The sequence below is a fragment of the Dipodomys merriami genome, unplaced genomic scaffold (assembly GCF_024711535.1).
Source record: "Dipodomys merriami isolate MVZ:Mamm:240054 unplaced genomic scaffold, mDipMer1.0.p SCAF_2, whole genome shotgun sequence".
Classification (NCBI taxonomy): Eukaryota; Metazoa; Chordata; class Mammalia; order Rodentia; family Heteromyidae; genus Dipodomys; species Dipodomys merriami.
This window is the reverse complement of record NW_027203381.1, coordinates 68,727,643-68,748,940: the sequence shown is the minus strand read 5'-3', so window position 1 is coordinate 68,748,940 and position 21,298 is coordinate 68,727,643. Positions and strand designations below refer to the sequence as shown.

Below are 21,298 nucleotides of genomic sequence, written 5' to 3'. Positions count from 1 at the left end.
TCGCCGCGCGGACGCAGATGTGTCCGACGTCCCACACGGCCGGTCGGAAGGCGGACGCTCAGCGTACCGGGTTCCGGTGCTCCAGGGTGAGGGAGGATGGTTCTCCGGCAGCTGCTGGCAGCTCTGCTGCACAGCCCACAGCTGGTGGAGCGGCTGTCGGAGTGTCGGCCTATCCGGCGCGCGGCGCAGCTCACAGCTTTCGCCCTGCTCCACGCGCAGCTGCGAGGCCAGGACGCGGCCCGCCGCCTTCGCGCTCTCGCGGCCGGCCCCGCGGGCTTTCTGGGTCGCCGCGCTGTACGCTTCCGTGACGCCTTCGCCCAGGAACTGCGAGACGGTCTCCGGGACCGTCCCCGACCACCACCGGGTAGCCAGAAGCGCCCCGGCACACGCTCTTAACATCTGTGGCTGGGTCTGGCTGAGGTCACCGACTTTCCCTTCACTGCTCGATCCTGACCTTGGCGTGAAGGAGTTCTCTAGGGCCCCGCGCATGCCTTCGGATTCTGAGGTCGTCGGCCTTCAGACCTCTCGCTAAGAATTCTGGCCAAACCCATATCCACGTTGAAGCCCTGAGATTGGAGAAAGATTCCCTAAGTCTGGCAGATAAATATAGACTGGACCCAAACGACGCACGTACGACAGCCATGGTCCCACAGCCAGCCTGCCTGCCTGCCCTCTACAAATGGGACTGCACTGGTGCAGCAGGGTGCTGATTCCAGGGAAGATAAGACGATGGGTGGAAAGACAAGCCTTCAGCCGCCAAATTCTCTCATTAAACGTGTGAGCTTACTCGTAAGCATAAAGCGTGGTACTTCTCCGACAAGATGGATTAGGAATACTGGGGGTTGTAGGTTCATGTTAGTATTTATCAACATGTTGGTGTCTATTCTGTGCTGGCACTTGCTAATTACATTCTGTGTGGCTCGTCTCGCTTCTTACAACTATAGACATGGGGAGAAAATGGCCATTTCTCAAGTTGCCCAAAGCTTTGCAGTAGAGTGAAGGCACCCATTTGGCTCCAGGACCCATGTCTTTAATTACAGTCCTCTGCAGTATTTACCCTGATCTTTTGGGGCTGCCTTTTCCATTACCACCGGGCAGTGAAATTATTATTACCTACCATGAAACAATCTAGCAGAATTCCAAATCCCCAGTTTTGAAGATCTAGGATGCAAACTACTATCAGCTTCCCATGTTTAGGAAATCCATATTCTCTGTAATGATCTGTCATTTTGAGGCTCCTCAGTAAATTTCGGAGTTAATCATGAAATCTCATTGCCTTATTGGTATTTGTTGTTTCTGATGCTGAGGTCTAAACTCAGGGCTAGGCAAGTGCTCTCCCACTGAGCTATATTCCCAACCCCTAATCAAGAAATCTAGAAAATTTGAAACCATAGAGGAAACATGGGCTTTTACCAGCTACTGAGCATCATGTGGTCTTAATTTCCACAGGGTCAGGTTGACAGGGTGTAAGACAGTGTGTGTGGTCAGAAGGGGAAACACTGGGCTCCTTACTCTGGGAGAATAATTTGTGTGTGTGTGTGTGTGCGTGCGTGCGTGCGTGCGTGCGTGCGTGCGTGTGTGTGTGTGTGTGTGTGTGTGTGTGTGTGTTGGGGATTCAACCCAGAGTCTTGAGCATGCTAAACCAGCCCTCTACCAAAAAGTTACATTCCCAGGCCCTGGGAGAGTAATTTTTAAAGACAAGGAACAGAAATGGCTAGAGTCTCCTACCACTTACTGGATAGAAAAGTAGAATACTATGGAGAAAAGGAGAAATTTTTCAAAATTACGTGTTTGGGAAGTAACCAAATACTGTGACAGCAGGCACCAAAATAACATAATTTCCACTTGCATGGTTTAAGAGCTTGTGAGAGAAATGCTTTTTGAGCCTGAGAACATACTGTAACTCCAAGAATGACAGTACTTGCAGTGACTACTTCAGAGTTCCTCTGATCTGTTGTGTAGACTAAGCAGTGGGTTGGGGCTTTCGCAAAATCACAGGTAGTGAATGGCAGGGATTCGATCTTGGATCCTCTGAATCCCAACTACCTGTTCACTCCACTACTATGTCTCCCAAGTATTTAGAAGGCCCATTGGCCATGTCATGATAGCAAGCGGTAAGGCATCATGGAAAGTTTGAGAGGTCATTCAGGAATGTTATTAGCAGTTCATTGTCTTTCACAACCAGGTGCTATTATACATTTGAAACGTTACAGTGGCCAAAAGGAACAGGACAGGAACAGACAGTGCCATTGGTTATAATGGAATTCTTTGGGAAGCTTGGCATTGGGACTGTTGACTAGTTAGATCTTTGGTGTCTGAGGGAAAGGTATGTGAGCTCACTCAGAAAGCAAAACCATCAATGGCTGTGCCTAGAGAGGAGACAGTGGGAATCCTGAAGGAGAACCAGGGCCTTGTTGCAATATTCCAGCCCAGATAACTGTGGAGGTGAAGTGACACCTCCTATGGCTGGATCTTGGGCAGCAGCTGCTCTGTCGTGTTTTCAGATGTCTTCTCCAGTTCCATGATGTGAAGACTAAGGTAGTCTCTCCAAGCCCCACTCAGCAGTGAGGATAGGGCTGGTGGGTCCTCCAGGGTCAAGTGGGGAAACATGCGTGTTTCATTCTTGAGGGGGAAGCTGCACTTCTCCACGGCATGCCTTGTGGTCCCAGGGGTCACCACAAAGAGGCGGCAGAGCCATGGCCCACCAGCTACCTGGCAGGGTGGTTGTCTGGTGAGGTTCTTCAGCATTTGACACAGGACCCAGTCCTCAGTCCCACCCATATCCACCACCTCCACAGGTGAGTGGAGACCAGGGAGGTGTAGAAGGTGCTGAGGGGGCATGTAGGTGTGAGAAAAGAGGAGTGTGTAGTGGGTAGGCACACTTGGGAGCTCAGGTGTGTGGACCACCTGCTCCAAGTACTTTAGACCAGGTACCAGGCCCCCCTGATGCAGGCAGCCAAAGAAAAAGGCACCCAGGGCATTGGAGAGGACCAGAGTGCCCTTCCAGGGCACAGGTCGGATTCGTGCACTACAGAGCAGAACCAGGGGCACGATGAGGGGAATCAGGAACCGAGCTTCCTGATGGCTAAAGGCAGACAGCAGGGCCAGGGGTATGAAGTAGAGGAGAAGAAGGTAAGACCTGGGGCTCCACAGCAGATCCCTGGCACCTGGTGTCCTCTGGAGGCCCATTTGTGCAAAGACCCGGAGGCCTACTTGCAGCTCTTGCCACGCAGCCTGCAGCGCCTCAGCATGCAACACACCAAAGAGCAGAAAGCCATTGACTGCCACGTGAGTGAGCCGCGCGTGTGTGCCATGCTTTGCAAGGTTTTGGGGGTCCAGGTTGTAGTGCAAGAAGTTGATGGGTGTAAGGACAAGGCTACTGGATCTAGAGAGGCTGGAGAAGTACCAGCTGTCTGAGACTACAAACACCACTGCAGTGAGGGCCACCCCAGGCAGCAGTGCCAGTGCCTCCCGGGTCAATGCTTTGAAACCAGGGTTCATGGTTCCGCGAATGCCCCAGAGGAAGAGAGGAACTAAAGCAAAGGCCAGAAAAGTGGGCCGGTTGAAGAAGCCAGCAGCTACAATGGCCCCAACAAGCCAGCTGTGCCACTGTGGCCCTGGGGTAGGCTTGTTGGGCATGGGGTTCCATGCCACATGAGGGGACACCAGGACCAGCAACCACGTGAAGAGTAGTCCCTCGATGGCATTGGAGAAGGTCCTTGTGTAGAAAACCAGGGTGACGTAGGAGCCAGACAGCAGGGCCAGGGCGTTCCAGCGGTCTGCCCCCCACAGAGGGGCTAACTGGTACACAGCCCCATCCAGGGCAAAGGAGAAGGCAGTGAGGAGGAGCCGGGGCCCCACCAGCAGCACATAGCCACTCACCAGGCCAGGCCATGGACCCAGCTTTTCCCAGAGCCTGAGCAACCAGAAGGCAGAGCCTGAGGTCAGCACTGGGAAGACCACCGTGCGGCAGGAGCTGCTGGGGTAAAACTCCCACGGCCGTGTGGCCTGTACTCCCAGGATGTCTTCTGCAGAGAGAGAGGCAGAGGTGAGCCAGTTCTAAGCTCAGGGGTGTACACCTCCAGCTTGTCTGCCCACTAGTAGACACTCCTGCATAACCCCTGAGACTGTACCAAGTGGACTTTTCTTCCTTGATGAGGTACGTTTTATGGGAGAAGTTGACTGACTGAGATGCCCAGGTGGGTTTGACCTGACTAAGCCAGCTCTGGAAGAGCAATTTTCTCCACCTGGATACAGAGGAGGCAAGAGAAGATCGAAAGCATGAAAATGATTCAGTGATTCTTTTACCTCCTAGGATGGAAGAGGCTGTTAGCAAGGAATGCAGGTGGCCTCCAGGCGCTGATGGTGAGGAAATAGCCACCACTGTTGTGTGAACTGAATTCTACCAATAACAATGAGTTTGGAAGCCATTGTTCCCCCACCACTGCCAAACAAGAACTCAGCCCAGGGCTAGGAAGGTAGCTTAGTGGTAGAGTGCTTGCCTAGCATGCATGAAGCCCTGGGTTCAATTCCTTAGTACCACATACACACAAAAAGACAGAAGTGGTACTGTGGCCTCACCTTGTGGAGAGGGCAGAAGGAACCACACCTGGGAAATGAGGTAACAGTGTTCGCTGGGAAAGGGGTGAGGAGGAACAGAAGAAGGCTTTATTCCTCTTCTCAGGATCTCAGAGTGAAACACCCATCTTTGTGATGGAGTTTGTCTGTGTCTCTGGAGAGAGGGGTGTGAGAGTGATGACCAGAAACAGACAGGGTAATGTATGCAAGCCAGGTATGATGGCACATGCCTATAATCCCAACATTTAGGAGGCTGAGGCAAGAGGACCACAAATATGAGGCGAGCATGAAATATTCAGCAAGACTCTCAAAAACCACACACATACACACACAACTGCCAAAATTTATGGCTGTGTGCATGGATCAAATGGTAGAGCATCTACTTAGCAACAGCAATGCCTTGCGTTTAAACCTAATACTACCAATAGCTATTATTATTAATTATAAAAGCTGAGAGACCTAAAGAGGGCTAGCTGTCTAAAATTGCCCTTTAAACCTGGCAACTCTGTAAATGGGTAGTAAGATTTGAACCATATCTGAGAAAGGAAGCTGCTGTTGATGGTTTGGGTAGATCCAGAGACATCTCCGTGTGTGTGTGTGTGTGTGTGTGTGTGTGTGTGTGTGTGTGTGTGTGTGTGTGTGTGTGTGTGTGTGTGTGTGTGTGTGTGTGTGTGTGTGTGATCCAGAGACATCTCTGTGTGTGTGTGTGTGTGTGTGTGTGATCCAGAGACATCTCTGTGTGTGTGTGTGTGTGTGTGTGTGTTCCTGCTTTTTTGTTGGAGATAAGAAGATCCAGAGACATCTCCGTGTGTGTGTGTGTGTGTGTGTGTGTGTGTGTGTGTGTGTGTTCCTGCTTTTTTGTTGGAGATAAGAATCTCATGCCCAGACTGGCTTTGAACCTTGATCCTCAGATCTCAGCTTCCTGTGCAGCTAGGATTACAAGGGTGAGCCACTGACACTCAGCAATATCTCCATATTTAAGAATGAGTAACACTCATATTGGCTACCCAGGGTTGGGGGCTTATAGGCAACATGACCACATGTATTACCCCAGCTCAGAGAGAGTAAAGGTAGTAGGTAACATCTTCCATTTGGAGTCTTTAACTTCCATTTCCTGCTTGGGGAGCAGGGAGTGTCTCTCTCCCTGCTTTAACTTTGTTATGCTGAAATAAATCCTTGCTGAAACTTAAAAAGAAATCCACTGTTGAACACTGTGACAGAGTTAGCTGGAAGTATCCCAAATATTGTTTCCCCTTTCTTCTTTAGTCTCATTAGCCAGGCACTTGGTCAGATATAAAGGTTATTTCCAGCTTCCCTTGCAACTAGATGAGGTCACGTGGTACATTCTGACTGAAGAGATATAAATGAGCAAAAGTATATACAAAACGTGATCTTAAAGGGAGTAGGCACTCTTTCCGAGAAACTACAGGAGAAAAGTGTCACTGGCTCAAATCACATCCTGTTAAAGCTTTCTGGCCCCTGGGAAAGCCCGACTCAAATCATCCCACTGAGAACCTGGCAAGGAGCTTGGCTGACATGAGGCAGAGAGCTAAAATAAGACAGGCCTCCTGCATGGTACAGAAGACTGCTGGGAAACTGCCATTGTTGTAAACCACCACGGCTATTATCTTAACCACCTGCTCATAAAACTTTGCTTAAAGGTTAACATTCCCATAATTTCTGAGGACTCTTGAAAGAATGTGACCTCAGAGTGTGACCCTGCTCTGCTCCTGTCTCCCTATCACCAAAAGGAAGAGAGCCTGACAAGCCCATCTGCCTAGTGGAAGATTTTTTCCAGAAGTCTGGGCTGAAAAGGGCCTCCCCCTGGCCTGACCTACAATCATGCCCCCACAGTGGTAGATCTCAAACCTTGTACCTATCCTGTCAGGCTGAGGCAATACCTAATACCCTAGGAGGCATGAGTAGGAATCCAGGCTCATCTCCCGGGACTCAAAGATGCAGACACAGTGGTTGAATGCCAATAGCCACACAAACCCACTCCTCCCAGTCAGGAAAGCATTTGGAAATGACTACCAACTTGTTCAAGACCTCCAAGCAATGAGCAGTGCTGTTGTCATGTTACACCTGGTGGTCCCCATCACTGTATTCTCCCGATTCTCCTGCCTCCACAAGCAACCTAGATCTGAAAGATGCTTTCTTCTGCCTCTGCATGGCTCCAGTTAGCCAGCCACCATTTGCCTTCAAATGGGAAGATCCCGATACTGAGAGAAAAACCCAGGTGACCTAGATCAGGCTGCCATAGGCTTCAAAAGCTCACCCACAGTGAGAGAAGAGGTGACATTGTCCAAAAAGAAATATATTCTTCACCTGACTTATCTAACTGTAACCCTTACACACATCACCTTTATAATAACAATAAAAATTTAAAAATCATCCACACTATTGGGGAAGCCCTGGCAACAGATGTGTCTACTTTCCCAGAACACCTACACTACTCCAGAATGTAGATGACCTGCTCTTGGGTGAGCCCCATGTGGGAACAGTGCTGGAAGGCACTGCCTGACATAATGTAGCCATTTGATCTCTTCATCCATGAAAATAACCACACAGCCGCGGGAGTCCTTACCCAGACTGTGTGCCCATGGCAACAGCCAATGGACTGTTAAAAGTGCCTGGACGCAAAATTCAACATTCATTCATGCTAAAAGCTCTGGAGAAAATAGGAATAGAAGGAAGATTTCTAAAAACAATAAAAGCCATTTATGACAGACCAATAGCCAATATTATGCTTAATGGGGAAAAGCTACAACCAATTCTCCTAAAATCAGGAACAAGGCAAGGATGCCCACTGTCTCCACTCCTCTTCAATATAGTCCTGGAACCCTTAGCCAGGGCAATAAGGCAAGAAAAAGACATTAAAGGGATCCGCATAGGGAAAGAAGAAGTTAAACTATCCCTTTTTGCAGACGACATGATACTATACCTCCACGATCCCAAAAACTCCATCCCCAAACTCTTAGAAATCATAAATCACTTCGGCAAAATAGCAGGATACAAAATAAACCCACAAAAATCAGTTGCCTTCCTATACACTGATAATGTACAGGAAGAGAGGGAAATAAAGGGAGCAACCCCATTCACAATAACCTCCCGAAAAATAAAATATTTAGGAATTAACCTAACCAAAGATGTAAAAGAACTATTTAATGAGAACTATAAAAAGTTAAAGAAAGAAATTGCAGAAGACACTAGGAAATGGAAAGACCTCCCATGCTCCTGGATAGGCCGACTTAATATAGTAAAGATGGTAATACTTCCAAAACTAATATACAAATTCAACGCAATTCCTATTAAAATCCCAATGACGTACATCACTGAAATACAGAAAACAGTCCAAAAATTCATATGGAACAACAAAAGACCTAGAATAGCCAAAACAATTCTAGGGGATAAAGACAATATGGGAGGGCTATCCATGCCGAACTTCAAACTCTACTACAGAGCTATAATAACAAAGACAGCATGGTACTGGCACAAAAACAGACCCGAAGACCAATGGAACAGAATAGAAGATCCAGAAATAAATCCACAGGCCTACAGCCAGCTGATATTCGACAAAGGAGCCAAAGACATACAATGGAAGAAACACAGCCTCTTCAACTGCTGGTGCTGGGAAAACTGGGCAGCCACATGCAGAAAACTAAAAGTGGACCCCAGCCTATCACCATGCACCAACATCAACTCAAAATGGATTAAAGACCTTAACATTAAACCTGAATCTCTGAAACTACTGCAGGACAGAGTAGGAGAGACACTTGAACTAATAGGCACAGGAAGGAACTTCCTGAACAGAGTCCCAGGGTCACAACAAGTTGGAGAGAGACTCGACAAATGGGACTACCTTAAAATAAAAAGCTTCTGCACAGATAAAGCTATCGCAACCAAGCTAGAAAGACAACCAACTAATTGGGAAAAAATATTTACCAGCAATATATCAGACAAGGGGTTAACATCCTGTATATACAGGGAACTCAAGAAACTAATCCCTCCCAAACCTAACAAACCAATTACTAAATGGGCAAGGGAACTAAAGAGGGACTTCTCAAATGAAGAAATAAAAATGGCAAAGAAACACATGAGGAAATGTTCATCATACCTGGTGGTGAAGGAAATGCAAATAAAGACAACCCTGAGATACCACCTTACCCCAGTCAGAATGTCCCACATCCACAAATCAGCCAACGACAAATGCTGGAGGGGATGTGGAGAACGAGGAACGCTATTACACTGCTGGTGGGAATGTACACTCATACAACCACTTTGGAAAGCAGTCTGGAGGGTCCTTAGAAAGCTAAAGATTGACCTCCCTTACGACCCAGTCATACCACTTCTAGGCATCTACCCTGAACAACAGGAACCAATATACAAGGACACATGCACCTCCATGTTTATTGCAGCACTGTTCGCAATAGCTAGGATATGGAAACAACCTAGATGCCCCACCACAGATGAATGGATCCAAAAATTGTGGTATCTATACACAATGGAATATTATGCAGCCATTAGAAATGACAAAATAATGGCATTTGCAGGGAAATGGATGGAGCTAGAAGGAATCATGTTGAGCGAGGTAAGCCAAGAACGAAGAGACAAACTGTACATGGTCTCCCTGATAAGTGGATGATAAATCCAAAATGTTAGGTGATATGACAAAACTAACAGGACTTAAGAAACAAAGAACTCCCACTCATCTGGTTGAACCACTACCAAATATCCCCATGCTGCTGATCACATATATGGTATATAACATGTGAGCACCATTATATATTACAGACTGTGATAGACAATTTGCTCCAGGAAAGTTAGAATGAACTTGTGACTTTAAATGAGCATCATTATTCCACAATACTGTGAATTTCCGGAAATTAAGTAATCACTTAATCACAATCAAAAAAAAAAAAAGAACCTTGGGGGAGGGAGGGAGGGAGGGGATGGTAGGGGGAAAACAATGGAGGGGGTAACAATGTTCAAGAGGAAGTGTACTCATTACCTCACTCATGTAACTGTAACCTTCTGTATAGTATCTTTACAATAAAAAAATTAAAAAAAAAAAGTGCCTGGACGTAGTAGCATCAAGATGGCTACAACAGTCCTGATTAGGGAGATTGATAGCTCTCCCTGGGACAAGAGATCAATGTTACGTTTCCTCAGATATTTCCCTCCCAAACCCAGAACTTGAACTCTTTACAGTTGGAAGTAGCTTTGTCCAAGTGGGACAACAAAAAGCTGTGTTTGTGTCCACCACCATAAGTGACATCACACAGGCAGAAGGCCTGCCCCAGGGGTGGTCTGCATGGCAAGCTGAACTCTGCGCACAAATCCAGGCTTACAACATGCAGGAAAAACGCAGGTAAGCGCCTTCAGGGAGCCGGGCACCAGTGGCTCACGCCTGTAATCCTAGCTACTCAGGAGGCTGCGATCTGAGAATCATGGTTCACAGCCAGCCCGGGCAGGAAAGTCCGTGAGACTCTTATCTCCAATAAAACCACTAGAAAACCGGAAGTGGTGCTGTGGCTCAAGTGGTAGAGTGCTAGCTTTGAGCTGAAGAGCTGAGGGACAGTGAGGCCCAGAGTTCAAGCCCCACGACCCACAAAAAAAAAACAAACAACAAACCTTCATGGACTCCAAGTATGCTTTCACTACATATACACAGCAATCTGCAAGGAAAGAGGACTGCTTACAGTAGGAAGAAGAGAAAAACAAGGAAGAAATCATCCAATTGCTAGGAGTGGTCTGGGAACCATCCCAAGTGAGGGTTGTGCACGGTAGGGGGGCATCAAAGGAACATGGATCATGTCAGCAGGGGGAACTACTTGGCTGACCAGGTGTTGTCGAGAGGTAGCAAAAAGCTGAGCTCACCTGAAGAGCCAGAACAAACTACAAAACTTGCATTGGCCCCAGAATTGCCTCCTGTCCCCACTTACATCAAGTAGGAGGAGCAATGGGCAAGAGATGAAAAGGGGACAAAGGAAGAAGAGAGCTGGTAGAAGCTGCCTGACCGGAGACTCTTAGGCTTTGGTGCCATAGCTGTTCTTTTAATAAGACAATATCATGGCCAGGTGCTGGTGACTCATGCCTGTAATCCTAGTCACTCAGTAGACTAAAATCTGAGGATACAGGTTCAAAGCCAGCCTGGAAAGGAAAGTCCATAAGACTCTTATCTGCAGTTAACCACCAGAAAACCAAAAATGGCTCTGTAGCTCAAGTGGTAAAGCATTAAGCTTGAGCAAAAAGAGCTCAAGGACAGTGTCCAGGCCCTGAGTTCAAGCTCCATGACTGACAGAAAAAAATACAAACTAACACATCTGGGGAAAACACCTATGGTAAACCTAAGTAGATACTACTTCATCTCAAAGCTACCTATACTATGCACCCAAATAAGTGGTAGGTGTGAAGGAAGTAACAATGCTCAATAGGAAATGTACTCATTGCCTTACCGTATAACTAACTGTAAGCCCGCTGTACGGTATCTTTATGATAAAATATAAACAAAGAACTGAAAAAAAGTGGTAGGTGTACCACATGTGCAAAAAAATAATGCACACCAGAGAACCAGGCCAAGCCCAGATATACAAGCCATGGGCGCCATGCACTGAAGACTGAGAAGTCTTGGTCCTGGTTTTCACCTATTTGGGATGGGGCGAAGCATGTCCAACCCCCATTGAGAAGGTACAAGAAGGGCTGAAGGGCCTACTGAGAGAAGTTCTCCCCAGGTTTGGTCTTCCTCTTCGAAAGTCCTCTTTGGACTTCATGGCCAAAGTCACCCAGGGCATCGCCAAGGTATGGAGCCTATAGGCCCCCAGAGCTCTAGGAAAGTTGAGCACATGAACCAAACCCTCAAAACTACAGCCAAACTGTGCCAGGAATCCCAGTCTCCTTGGGTACAGATGCTGCCTTTTGCCTTATTTGGGGCATACTGCACCCTATGGCCCTCTGGGTACTCACCTTCTGAAATCTTTAATGGTAGGTACCCTCCTATAATAGGCAGGCAAAGGGGTGGGAGAGCTAAAACATATGGAGGACTTGGGAATATCCAGACATCTCCAGGTCTTGGGGATGACCCTACATTAGTTTCTCCAGATATCCTACAGAAGGTCCTATTCCATGGGAAACTGATGTCACTTACCAGCCAGGTGATATGGTATGGAGAAAAGATCAGAAAAGGGAACCACTCCAACCGACCTGGATGGTCCTTCATACGGTAATATTGGATACCCCAATCACTGTTAAAGTTGCAGGTGTCATTCCCTAGACCCACTACTTCTGGATGGAGAAGGCAACAGCCCCTGATCATCCTGACCAGTGGCAGACAGCCTGGGGCCCAGCGAGCCCTCTCAACCTGAAAATCTAGAAGATGGCCTAGCCAGCCCTGCTCCAACCACACCCTGGAAGCTTGTTGTTCAACACAAGGCAAGCCTGAGGAATCGTCCATCAAGACCTTATGACTCCTTCTTGCCACCCCTATTTGTTTTTGCTAATTGGTCCAGTGGCCACCCTGTTTGCTGTAGGTCTAACCATTATGGCATCTCAGGGTTGGGACTGGAAGCATAAAGTGCTGTGAGCCCTGTTGTAGTGAATTGCTGTGGGAAGTGTTATAGCCGTCAGATATTGGCGTGGGGCACCAAGATGCCTCTGGCATATGACAGTGTGCACCCCAGGCCTCCTGGCTCTGCACTACTATGCCTCCAGTCTCCGTAATTGAGGGAAGCAAACAAATTCTAAACCAAACCACATGGAGGACTGGAAAAAGCTCAGCAACGCTCCAGTTTACTTAGCCATAAAGCCAAATTTAAATTGTGAGAACCTGTTCTGGTAACGGTGGTATTCTAACCATGAAAACTAAATGTGGCCTGGAAATCTTCCTGTGAACACCACATGCCCTGTCACTGATGGGAATGCATGGCATGGGACAACCCTTGACACCTGGGATCTAATGACTCATTGCAGTGCCATCCAGCTCACTGTTAGCAGTCTTGCTGATGCAGGCTGGTTCACTGGAAGGATCTTAGGAATAAGTACCTATGCCAGAAGTAGTGACCTGGGACGATATAGCCATGTACAAAAGTTCTTTGTTGATCAGGTCGATGGCTCAGCCCTCACTCATGGAAAGCCTTATGACAGGGGCTCCAGGATGGCAAGGGACCCATGTCCTCCCTAAGTCCTATGGAATCCTATCCCTAGTTATTGCCACCCATGGGCTTTTAATTGAACCAATGCTGATCTGGCTCAGGACTGCTCGCTTTGCCTTCTCGTGAGAGCCACTGGATATGCGGACCTGGGGCAATATTGAACCTACCATACAACCTCAGGTACACCCTTGAGCCCAGTCCTCTTGCCTCTGCACCTTCCTGGGGGAAGAGTACTGATTTATGTCAGTAAGTCTGGAGTGGTAAGGTGTGGGAGGCCTCCGTAGGGTACAACAAACAAGTCTAAGCCCAGTCCAGAAAACAGTTGGGAGATTGACATTGTTGTAAACTAAGAGTATTATCTTAAGCATCAGCTTGTAAAACTTTGCTTAAAGGTTAACCTAAACACAGCATATGATTTCTGAAGACTCCTGAAAGAATGTGACTTCAGAGTGTGACCTGTGATTTCTGCAAACTACCTGACTGTTGACCCGGCCATAAGCCTATGTCCACTGCTCTGTGCCTTCATCCCCCTCCAGACCTAAATTTAACTGCTGTTCTCCCTGCAACCCTCCCCTAGTTTAAACTCACCTATCAGCAACCAGCTCAGCCCTAGCAGTCCAGCCCTCTCTACCCCCAAGTAATGCTATAAGGACCTTGTAATCTCGACATTGGAGGCTCAGAGTTTGGAGGAGGAAGCCCTTTGGGCCTGCTGGCATAATAAACCAGAGTTACTCCTGCTTCTCTGAGTTTTTGGTTTGGTTTCTCTGTAGTCTGTTCATTTTCCTCTAACAAAATACCAGCAGTCTGAGTGAGCGACCTGTTGGGCCCAGCAGGAAGACATTTTAGGAGGTTGTTGTTTTATTAATATCATCCACAAGGTCAGGGTCAGCACTCAGAAAGGAGATACAAAGTTCCCATTTCTGAGTTCTTATCCCAGTAAGGCTACAACTTTGCTGTGGGCTCACTGCTCATCATCAGCACATGCATGTCCTTCCCTCCCCACTGAATACCCAGTCAGCCTGTCAACCAGATCTTACCCATACCCAGGAGCTTTACCTGCCATGACCTCAGGTGACTGGAAGAACTCATCCGGATGCACATAGCCTGTCTGAGGGAGGAGGCACCACAGCACTCGCAGTAGGCTGAGGATGCCCCAGAGTAACCTGGCTGCCATTCTTCAGATTCAATGGTTGCACATCTGGCCTAGAGTCTGAAATGAGTTCACCCCTGCATCTGGTACAGTTCTGGATCCACAATTTTGCATCTGTTGAGGGTAACATTTGGTAGTTACTATAAGGTAAATTATACCTTAAACTGTCTGAACAAACTCAAAATGGATCTATATGGAAATGCTGATAAGCTAGGTAGGTGTAATGGTAAATGCCTGTAATCCCATCACTCCAGAGGCTGAAACTGGAGAATCACAAGAATCAGCCTGAGCTACATAGCTAAACTTTGTCTTTAAAAAATTGATGATGGGGCTAGGAATATGGCTTTGTGGTAGAGGACTTGCCTGGCATGCATGAAGCCCTGGCTTTGATTCCTCAGTACCACATAAACAGAAAAAGCCAGAAGAGGTGCTGTCAAGTGCTAGAGTACTAGTCTTGAGCAAAATAGGTTCAGGAACAGTGCCCAGGCCCTGAGTTCAAGCTCTAGGACTGGCAAAAAAAAAATGATGATGGAGCTGGGAATGTGGCTTAGTGGTAGAGTGCTTGCCTAACATGCATGAAGTCCTGGGCTCGATTCCTCAATACCACATAAATAGAAAAAGCCAGAAGTGGTGCTGTGGCTGAAGTGGTAGAGTACCAGCCTTAAGCAAAAGAAGTTCAGGCACAGTGCCTAGGCTCTGAGTTCAGGCCTCAGGACTGACAAAAAAAAAAAAAAAAGATGATGATGCGCTTGACATGCATATCTCATTCTCTTTTTTTAAAAATCCCCATTGTATTTTACTTTTTATTTTTTGCCCATTTGATAGATGGAGAAAGAGGCCTCTGTTGATTATTATTATTTTCTAATTATATTTACTAAGGATCTACACATGATCCAAAGAATTTTCTTGGCAGTACTAGGGTTTGAACTCAGAGGATCTTTTTTTTTTTTTTTTTTTTTTGTCTGTCATGGGGCTTGAACTCTGGGCTTGGGTGCTGTACCTCAGCGCTTCAACTCAAGGTGAGCACTCTACCACTTCACCCACAGCGGCACTTTTGGTTTTCTAGTGGTTTATTGGAGATAAAAGTCTCACGGAGGGGCTGGGAAGGTGGTTCAGTGGTAGAGCACTTGCCTTGCATGCATGAGGCCCTGGGTTCGATTCCTCAGCACCACATAAGCAAAAAGAAAAAAGCCGGAAGTGGTGCTGTGGCTCAAGTGGTAGAGCGCTAGCCTTGAGCTGAAGAGCTGAGGGACAGCGCCCAGGCCCAGAATTCAGGCCCCACAACCGGACCCCCCCCAAAAAAAGTCTCACAAACATTCCTGCCCAGGCTGGCTTTGAACCGTGACCCTCAGATCTCAGCCTCCTGAGTAGCTAAGATTATAGGCATGAGCCGTCAGCGCCCAGCTCAGAGGATCTTTTGCTTGCTAGTTAAGCATTCTTCTACTGAACCACAGAACTATGGAGTTTTGTTTGTTTTGTTTTTGCTTTAATTACTTTTTTTGGATAGAGTTCATAAGATCCTCCTATTTATCTCCCAAATAGCCAGATTGAAGTACATATTACCATGTTGAATCTCAAGACGGTTTTTCTTTTTTTCTTTCTTTTTTTTTTTTTTTTTGGTCTGTTGTGGGGCCTGAACTCTGGGCCTGGGCACTGTCCCTCAACTCTTCAGCTCAAGGCTAGCGCTCTACCACTTCAGCCACAGCGCCACTTCTGGCTTTTTCTGCTTATGTGATGCTGAGGAATCAAACCCAGGGCCTCATGCATGCAAGGCAAGCGCTCTACCACTGAGCCACCTTCCCAGCCCCTCAGACAGTTTTTCTTTTTCTTTTCTTTTTTTTTTTTTTTTTGGGTCCGGTCATGGGGCCTGAATTCTGGGCCTGGGCGCTGTCCCTCAGTTCTTCAGCTCAAGGCTAGCACTCTACCACTTGAGCCACAGCGCCACTTCCGGCTTTTTTCTTTTTGCTTATGTGGTGCTGAGGAATCAAACCCAGGGCCTCAGGCATGCAAGGCAAGCACTCTACTACTGAGCCACCTTCCCAGCCCCGACAGTTTTTCTTCATGCCAACTGTAAGACTGAACTCTCTTCTAGGTGCTGTCCCTTATCTTTTTTGCTCAAGGCTGGTACTCCACCACTTGAGCTACAGTTCTACTTCCCATTTTTCCCCCCTGTGTGTGAAGGTACTGGATATGGAACTCAGTACCTTGCACTGTTGTTCAGCTTTTTCAAACATGGTTGGTGCTCTTCCACTTGAGCTACACCTCCACTTCTGCCTTTTTGCTAGTTCATTGCCAGGGCTGGCTTCAAACTGAGATGCTCAGATCTCAGCCTCCCGAGTAGCTAGATTATAGGCATGAACCTCTGTACCAAGACTTTTTTTTTTGGGGGGGGGATCTGGTCGTGGGGCCTGAACTCTGGGCCTGGGCACTGTCCCTCAGCTCTTCAGCTCAAGGCTAGCTCTCTACCACTTGAGCCACAGTGCCACTTCCAGCTTTTTTCTTTTTGCTTATGTGGTGCTGAGAAATCAAACCCAGGGCCTCAGGCATGCAAGGCAAGTGCTCTACCACTGAGCCACCTTGCCAGCCCCAAGACGTTTTTTTTTAATGACAGCTTGACTAGGCTGAGACAGCCAGGTAGTTGGTAAGACCTTATTTCTTGGAGTGTCTATGAAGATATTTCAGGAAGGGACTGGCATATGGACAGGAGGGTGAGCTAAGTACCTTTACTAAATATGAGCTCACTCACTTAAAGGTGGAGGAAGGGTGAATTTTCTCTCTCTTCTTCAGGAGGGCCATTTGACTTTTCCTGCCCTCAAACACGAACATTCTTGTTTCTTGGGTCTTGATACTTGGGCCTTTGTGACTTACATGATTCTTACATGATCCACTCCTGCCTGGACCCCAATTCTCAAGCCTTTGAGCTTGGACTTGGAGTTACCACTGGGACTTGTTGGGTTTTCCAGTGTGAGACTCTCTGTTTCTCTAGACACGAGTCTCCATAGCTGTGTGAGCCAATTCTCATTAAAAAAAAAATAACATAGCCAGCCAGACCCTGGCAGCTCTCACTTATAATCCTAGCTACTCAGGAGACTGAGATCTGAGGATCTCTGAAGCCAGTCCCAACAAGAAAGTCCATGAGATGCTTATCTCCAAGTAACCACCCCAAATCCAGAAGTGGAGCTGTGGTTCAAGTGGTAGAATGCTAGCCTTGAGCAAAAAAGCTCAGGGGCAGTGTCCAAGCCCTGAGTTCAAGCCTCAGGACTTGCATAATGCGCGCGCGCGCGCGCGCGCGCCCACGCACACAGAAGGGGGGAGAGAGAGAGAGAGCACTTTCTATTGATTCTGTTATTCTGAAGAACCTGACTAATGGAATATTCAAATATGCCATTTGTTAAATGTGACTTTCCTAAGTAGAACTAGGGTGTGCTACAAATTTGGGTCCCACAGCTTCGCCCTGACCTCCATTTCCTGTCTGCAGGCCATCACGGCAGTTTGGGGCACTTCTTTTTTTTTTTTTTTTTGTTTTTTTGTTTTGTGTTTGCACTTCTGGAAACTTGGGAACCTCAATGTGTTATGCTTATTTCTCCACAAAAATTAATGACACTTTCCACAATTGTCCATAACCCTTACTTCCAAATTTTCCATATTCTGGAATCTGTCCTGTGGAAGGTGAGGGGAGCTGACTTGCCTAGCCTGTTTTTGTCATATTGTCAAGGCTCTGTTTTAGTTATTAAATAATAGCAAACTTATTTGATGTACTAGGTTTGATAATTTCATATATAAAGGTTGGGTCTGGGCAGGGCACCGGTGGCTCACGCCTGTAATTCTAGCTACTCAGGAGGCTGAGATCTGAGGATCACAGTTCAAATCCAGCCTGGGCAGGAAAGTCCCTGAGACACTCTTATCTCCAATAAACCATCAGAAAACTGGAAGTGGCACTGTGGCTCAAGTGGTAGAGTGCTCACCTTGAGCTGAAGAGCACAGGGACAGCACCAGAATTCAAGCCCCATGGCCGACAAAAATAAATAAATAAATAAAGCTTGGGCTTGGATTTTCTGTCTTGTTTCTGCTGGTCATCCCTCCACTTTGTGTTGACTTGTTTATCATATACTTTGTGAATTATTTTATCTGGGAGTTGCTCATCATCTTGATTAGAATAGTATTTGTGTGAATTCTTTTTTTCTTTATTTTCTTTCTCTTCCTTTTTTTGGTATTACTACTAGGGCTTGAACTTTGGGTCTTTTGCTCTCACTTGGCTTTTTCACTCAAGGCTGGCACTCTGTCACTTGAACCACATTACCATTTCTGGCTTTTTGTTGGTCAGTTGGGTTAAGAGTCTTGGATTTTTCAGTCCCAGCTTGCTACAAATCTTGATGTTCAAATCCTCTGCTTTCAGAGTAGCTAGGATTACAGGTGTGAGCCCTCAGTGCCCAGTATGTGTGAATTCTTTGAGGCCAAAGATGAAGGCAAATTTCTGAACTGACAAGGGCTTGCATTTGTTTCTGCAAGTATCCATAAGCACACAGTCTAGGGCAGTTTTTAAACAAATTACTGGCTCTCCGGTTTTTGTTATCCTTTAGCAATAAGTAGGCACGTGACTTCAGGCTGAAACCTATGAGAATAGGCTCGTGGTTACATATTCATCCTTCATTCCACTGCTTTTGTTTTATATTTATAAAAGTGTTAGGGGCTGGGAAGGTGGCTCAGTGGTAGAGCACTTGCCTTGCATGCATGAGGCCCTGGGTTCAATTCATCAGCACCACATAAGCAAAAAGAAAAAAGCCGGAAGTGGCGCTGTGGCTCAAGTGGTAGAGCGCTAGCCTTGAGCTGAAGAGCTGAGGGACAGCGCCCAGGCCCAGAGCTCAGGCCCCACGACCTACAAAAAAAAAAAAGTGTTAGGCTGGGCAACAAGTCTTGCCCTGTGTCTTGGGCATGGTGAAACCCCAAAGTATATCTCATCTCTACAATGAGCATCTACATCTAGGCTCTTGTGGGAAAAAATGCAGACATGAGTTTATTGTCCATTTTGCTTCAGCTGCCTGGACTCCCCCATCTTCAACAAGCTCTCTCTCCCTCACCCCGCTTTCAAAGAAGCGGATTCAGCCCATGCAGCCGCTGCACACGGGGGCAATCTCTGATCATTTCTCTTCCCATTCTGGAGAACAGGTAGTCCTAGGAGGCGGTGGCCATAACCATAAGTGGGAGAGGCTGACCTCCCAGCGGCTCCCCAAGATAAAGACCTGGGCTGGAGGACTGGGGTCCTGGCCCGGTATCCTAGAGGGCGGAGCCAATGCCGGCGGGGCGTGACAAATACTCACCGAAACCCAGTCAGGACGCCGGTCTGCGCATTTACGCAAATGAACACACTGGGGTGCCCGGAGCACACGGCGCCGATGCTGCTCGTGGCGCAACCCTCCCTCGGGCTGGGGAGATCTCCGCAGCTCACAGGGCGGGGGGGGGGGGGGGGTGTGGATTGAAAGGTTTTGGAGCAAAGCTACAGCTCCCAGGGCCGTGGAGGTGGCTCGTGATGCAGGGGGACAGACGTGACGATCGCGGGGTTCAGGGGCGCCCTGCGCGCGCGTGCGGGGACTGTGTGGGGCCGGCGGCAGGGAGAGACCATGTCGGTGACGGGGGTACAGCCGAGCGGGAACCATTGAGCAGGGGGGAGGGGGGAGGCCGGGGAAGAGGTCACACCGCTGAGGCGGGGAAAGGGAGGAAGGAAGAGACCGTCCCGGGGTGCGCGCGGGGGGGGGGGAATCTCTGGTGGTGGGGCCGGGGGTGCAAGGCCGGCTCCTGGCACCTGATGTTTCTCAGGCGCCTGAAGCGTGCGCAGCTCGGTGCCCCCACGTCCTTATCCTCACATTTTCTTCCTGATAGTTGCTGGCCTAAAGGACCCGGCGGCGCCCCCTAAATTGGGCCCCAATGTGAATCTTGCATTCGGAACAGGTTTTAAGGGGGTCCTGACACCCAACCAAAGGCTGCGTCTCTTGCTCCACACACACAAGAACCGAGTCCTTCCAAGTCCACCTTGCTGGGTGTGGCACTGCATCTCCACCTGCCCTCCCCCCAGTGGCAGGGAGGGGAGGGGGGGCTAACCCTGAAGGCATTGGAAGGTTGGGGCTGGCTGCCCAGGGCTTTGCTTGGCCTTTGGTGCAGCACACGCTAAACATACAGAAAGGAGACTGGGAGAGCTATCTCCACTAATGGGGCGGGGTGGGGCGCATTTTGAACCATCAGGACCTCCAACTTCCCTTTCTAGACTACAAAATGCCATTTCCACGGTGGCAGGAAGATTCCAGGCGTGGAAGATTCCAGGCGTTAAGGATTTGGCTAGTAGTGCCTAGTTTTCTGAGGTAAAGGTGCCTGGGGATAGGGGTGGAGTGGAGGGGGGGTGGGGGGTGGAAGAGAAATCTAACATTTGGGAAGGAACTATTGCCAGGCACTGATGGCTCCTGCATGTAATTAATCCTAACTACTCAGGAGGCTGAGATCTGAGGATCTCGGTTCTGAGCCAGTTTGGTCAGACAATCCGTGACATTCCTGTTCCTAATTAACCAGCAAAAAGCTGGAAGCAAAGGAATGGCTCAAGTGGCAGAGTGCCAGCCTTGAACTAAACTAAGAGTGTCAGGGGCCCTGCGAGCAAATGTGACCCGGTGACCTCTTTAAGGAAAGCAACTGTCCTTGCCACACCCATGCAAAGGCCTTGGTGGTCTGGGGCTGGCTCTAGGGTTGGCTTTGCCCTGTCCTTGCCCTTAGGTGACTCCTGGGGGGGGGCTCACCCAAGAGGGCAGGCCTGACCCAAGAGCAGCCATGGAGGCTGGAAGCTGCTCAATGGGCACACAGGCACAGCTGCGGGCCACCCAGGGACGTGGTGAGGCAGCATTAGGTTCCTGTTCTAAATGGGGTTACTGAGCTTCTGTCACTTCTGCTTTTGAAGCCACCTAGGGACACCAGAGCCCCAGGTGAGATGGATATCAGGGGAGGACTCAAGCCCGGGACTCTTTCTGGGCCCAAAGCCAGTGCTTGAAAGTGCAGAACACGCTGGGCCTCCCTCCCCTGTGAGATGCCGCCGCTACCCCCCTGCGACCTCCCCCCCCCCCGTTTGCGGCAGGTCAGCGCTCAGAGCCTGCAGACCCCTGCATGGGGCTAGTGCCTGCGAGGAGGGGGGTGCCAATAGCGCCCCCTCGTCGTCAACCCCCCCCCCCCCGCGCCTTCCTCCTCCTCAGTCTTCTAGCGCCTGCTGGCCAGAAAGTGGCCACAATTGCCTTCCCACTTGTCCTCCCTAGTGTCCCCACCCCTAGGCCCAACAGCACTTGCAGAGATGCTGTGGCCAACTCACCCGTGCGCCCGCGGCCTCTGGGTTACACCTGCCGGGTGCTGGCGGCGACTGTCCAGCCAGGCCAGAGCCTGCACCCAAAGC

General features: G+C 48.6%; 3 protein-coding genes across 4 annotated transcripts in view; 1 reads left to right on the top strand and 2 right to left on the bottom strand.

Annotated features, from left to right (window-relative positions):
- Positions 1–13,866, bottom strand: part of Ncbp2 (nuclear cap binding protein subunit 2) — a 26,204-nt gene extending 12,338 nt beyond the window's left edge. Inside the window, exon 1 of the mRNA XM_070029919.1 lies at positions 13,785–13,866. Coding sequence (XP_069886020.1) covers positions 13,785–13,829 — 45 coding nt within the window. The 5' untranslated portion in view covers positions 13,830–13,866. The remainder of the gene's footprint in view (positions 1–13,784) is intronic.
- Positions 35–786, top strand: Ncbp2as2 (NCBP2 antisense 2 (head to head)). Its single transcript, XM_070029921.1, has one exon. It carries the CDS (start codon positions 97–99, stop codon positions 394–396), a length of 300 nt encoding a protein of 99 aa, XP_069886022.1. The 5' UTR covers positions 35–96; the 3' UTR covers positions 397–786.
- Positions 1,733–21,298, bottom strand: Pigz (phosphatidylinositol glycan anchor biosynthesis class Z). 2 transcript variants are annotated; one of them, XM_070029916.1, is made up of 3 exons: positions 21,218–21,298; positions 13,785–13,992; positions 1,733–4,028 (listed from the first exon to the last, which is right to left on the bottom strand). In XM_070029916.1, the coding sequence occupies exons 2-3, from the start codon at positions 13,900–13,902 to the stop codon at positions 2,461–2,463; spliced, it is 1,686 nt and encodes a 561-aa protein (XP_069886017.1). In that variant the 5' UTR covers positions 13,903–13,992; positions 21,218–21,298; the 3' UTR covers positions 1,733–2,460. The 2 variants fall into 2 exon arrangements, with proteins under 2 accessions (XP_069886017.1, XP_069886018.1); XM_070029917.1 differs by lacking the exon at positions 21,218–21,298 and adding an exon at positions 19,197–19,268.

Bases quoted from the DNA above. Each gene is read 5' to 3' on its own strand.
- Ncbp2as2 (XM_070029921.1), top strand. From the start codon at position 97: ATGGTTCTCCGGCAGCTGCTGGCAGCTCTGCTGCACAGCCCACAGCTG.
- Pigz (XM_070029916.1), bottom strand. From the start codon at position 13,902: ATGGCAGCCAGGTTACTCTGGGGCATCCTCAGCCTACTGCGAGTGCTG. The intron at 4,029-13,784 runs GTAAAGCTCCTG...CTCTCTCTGCAG, and splicing joins GTCACCTGAGGTCATGGCAG to AAGACATCCTGGGAGTACAG.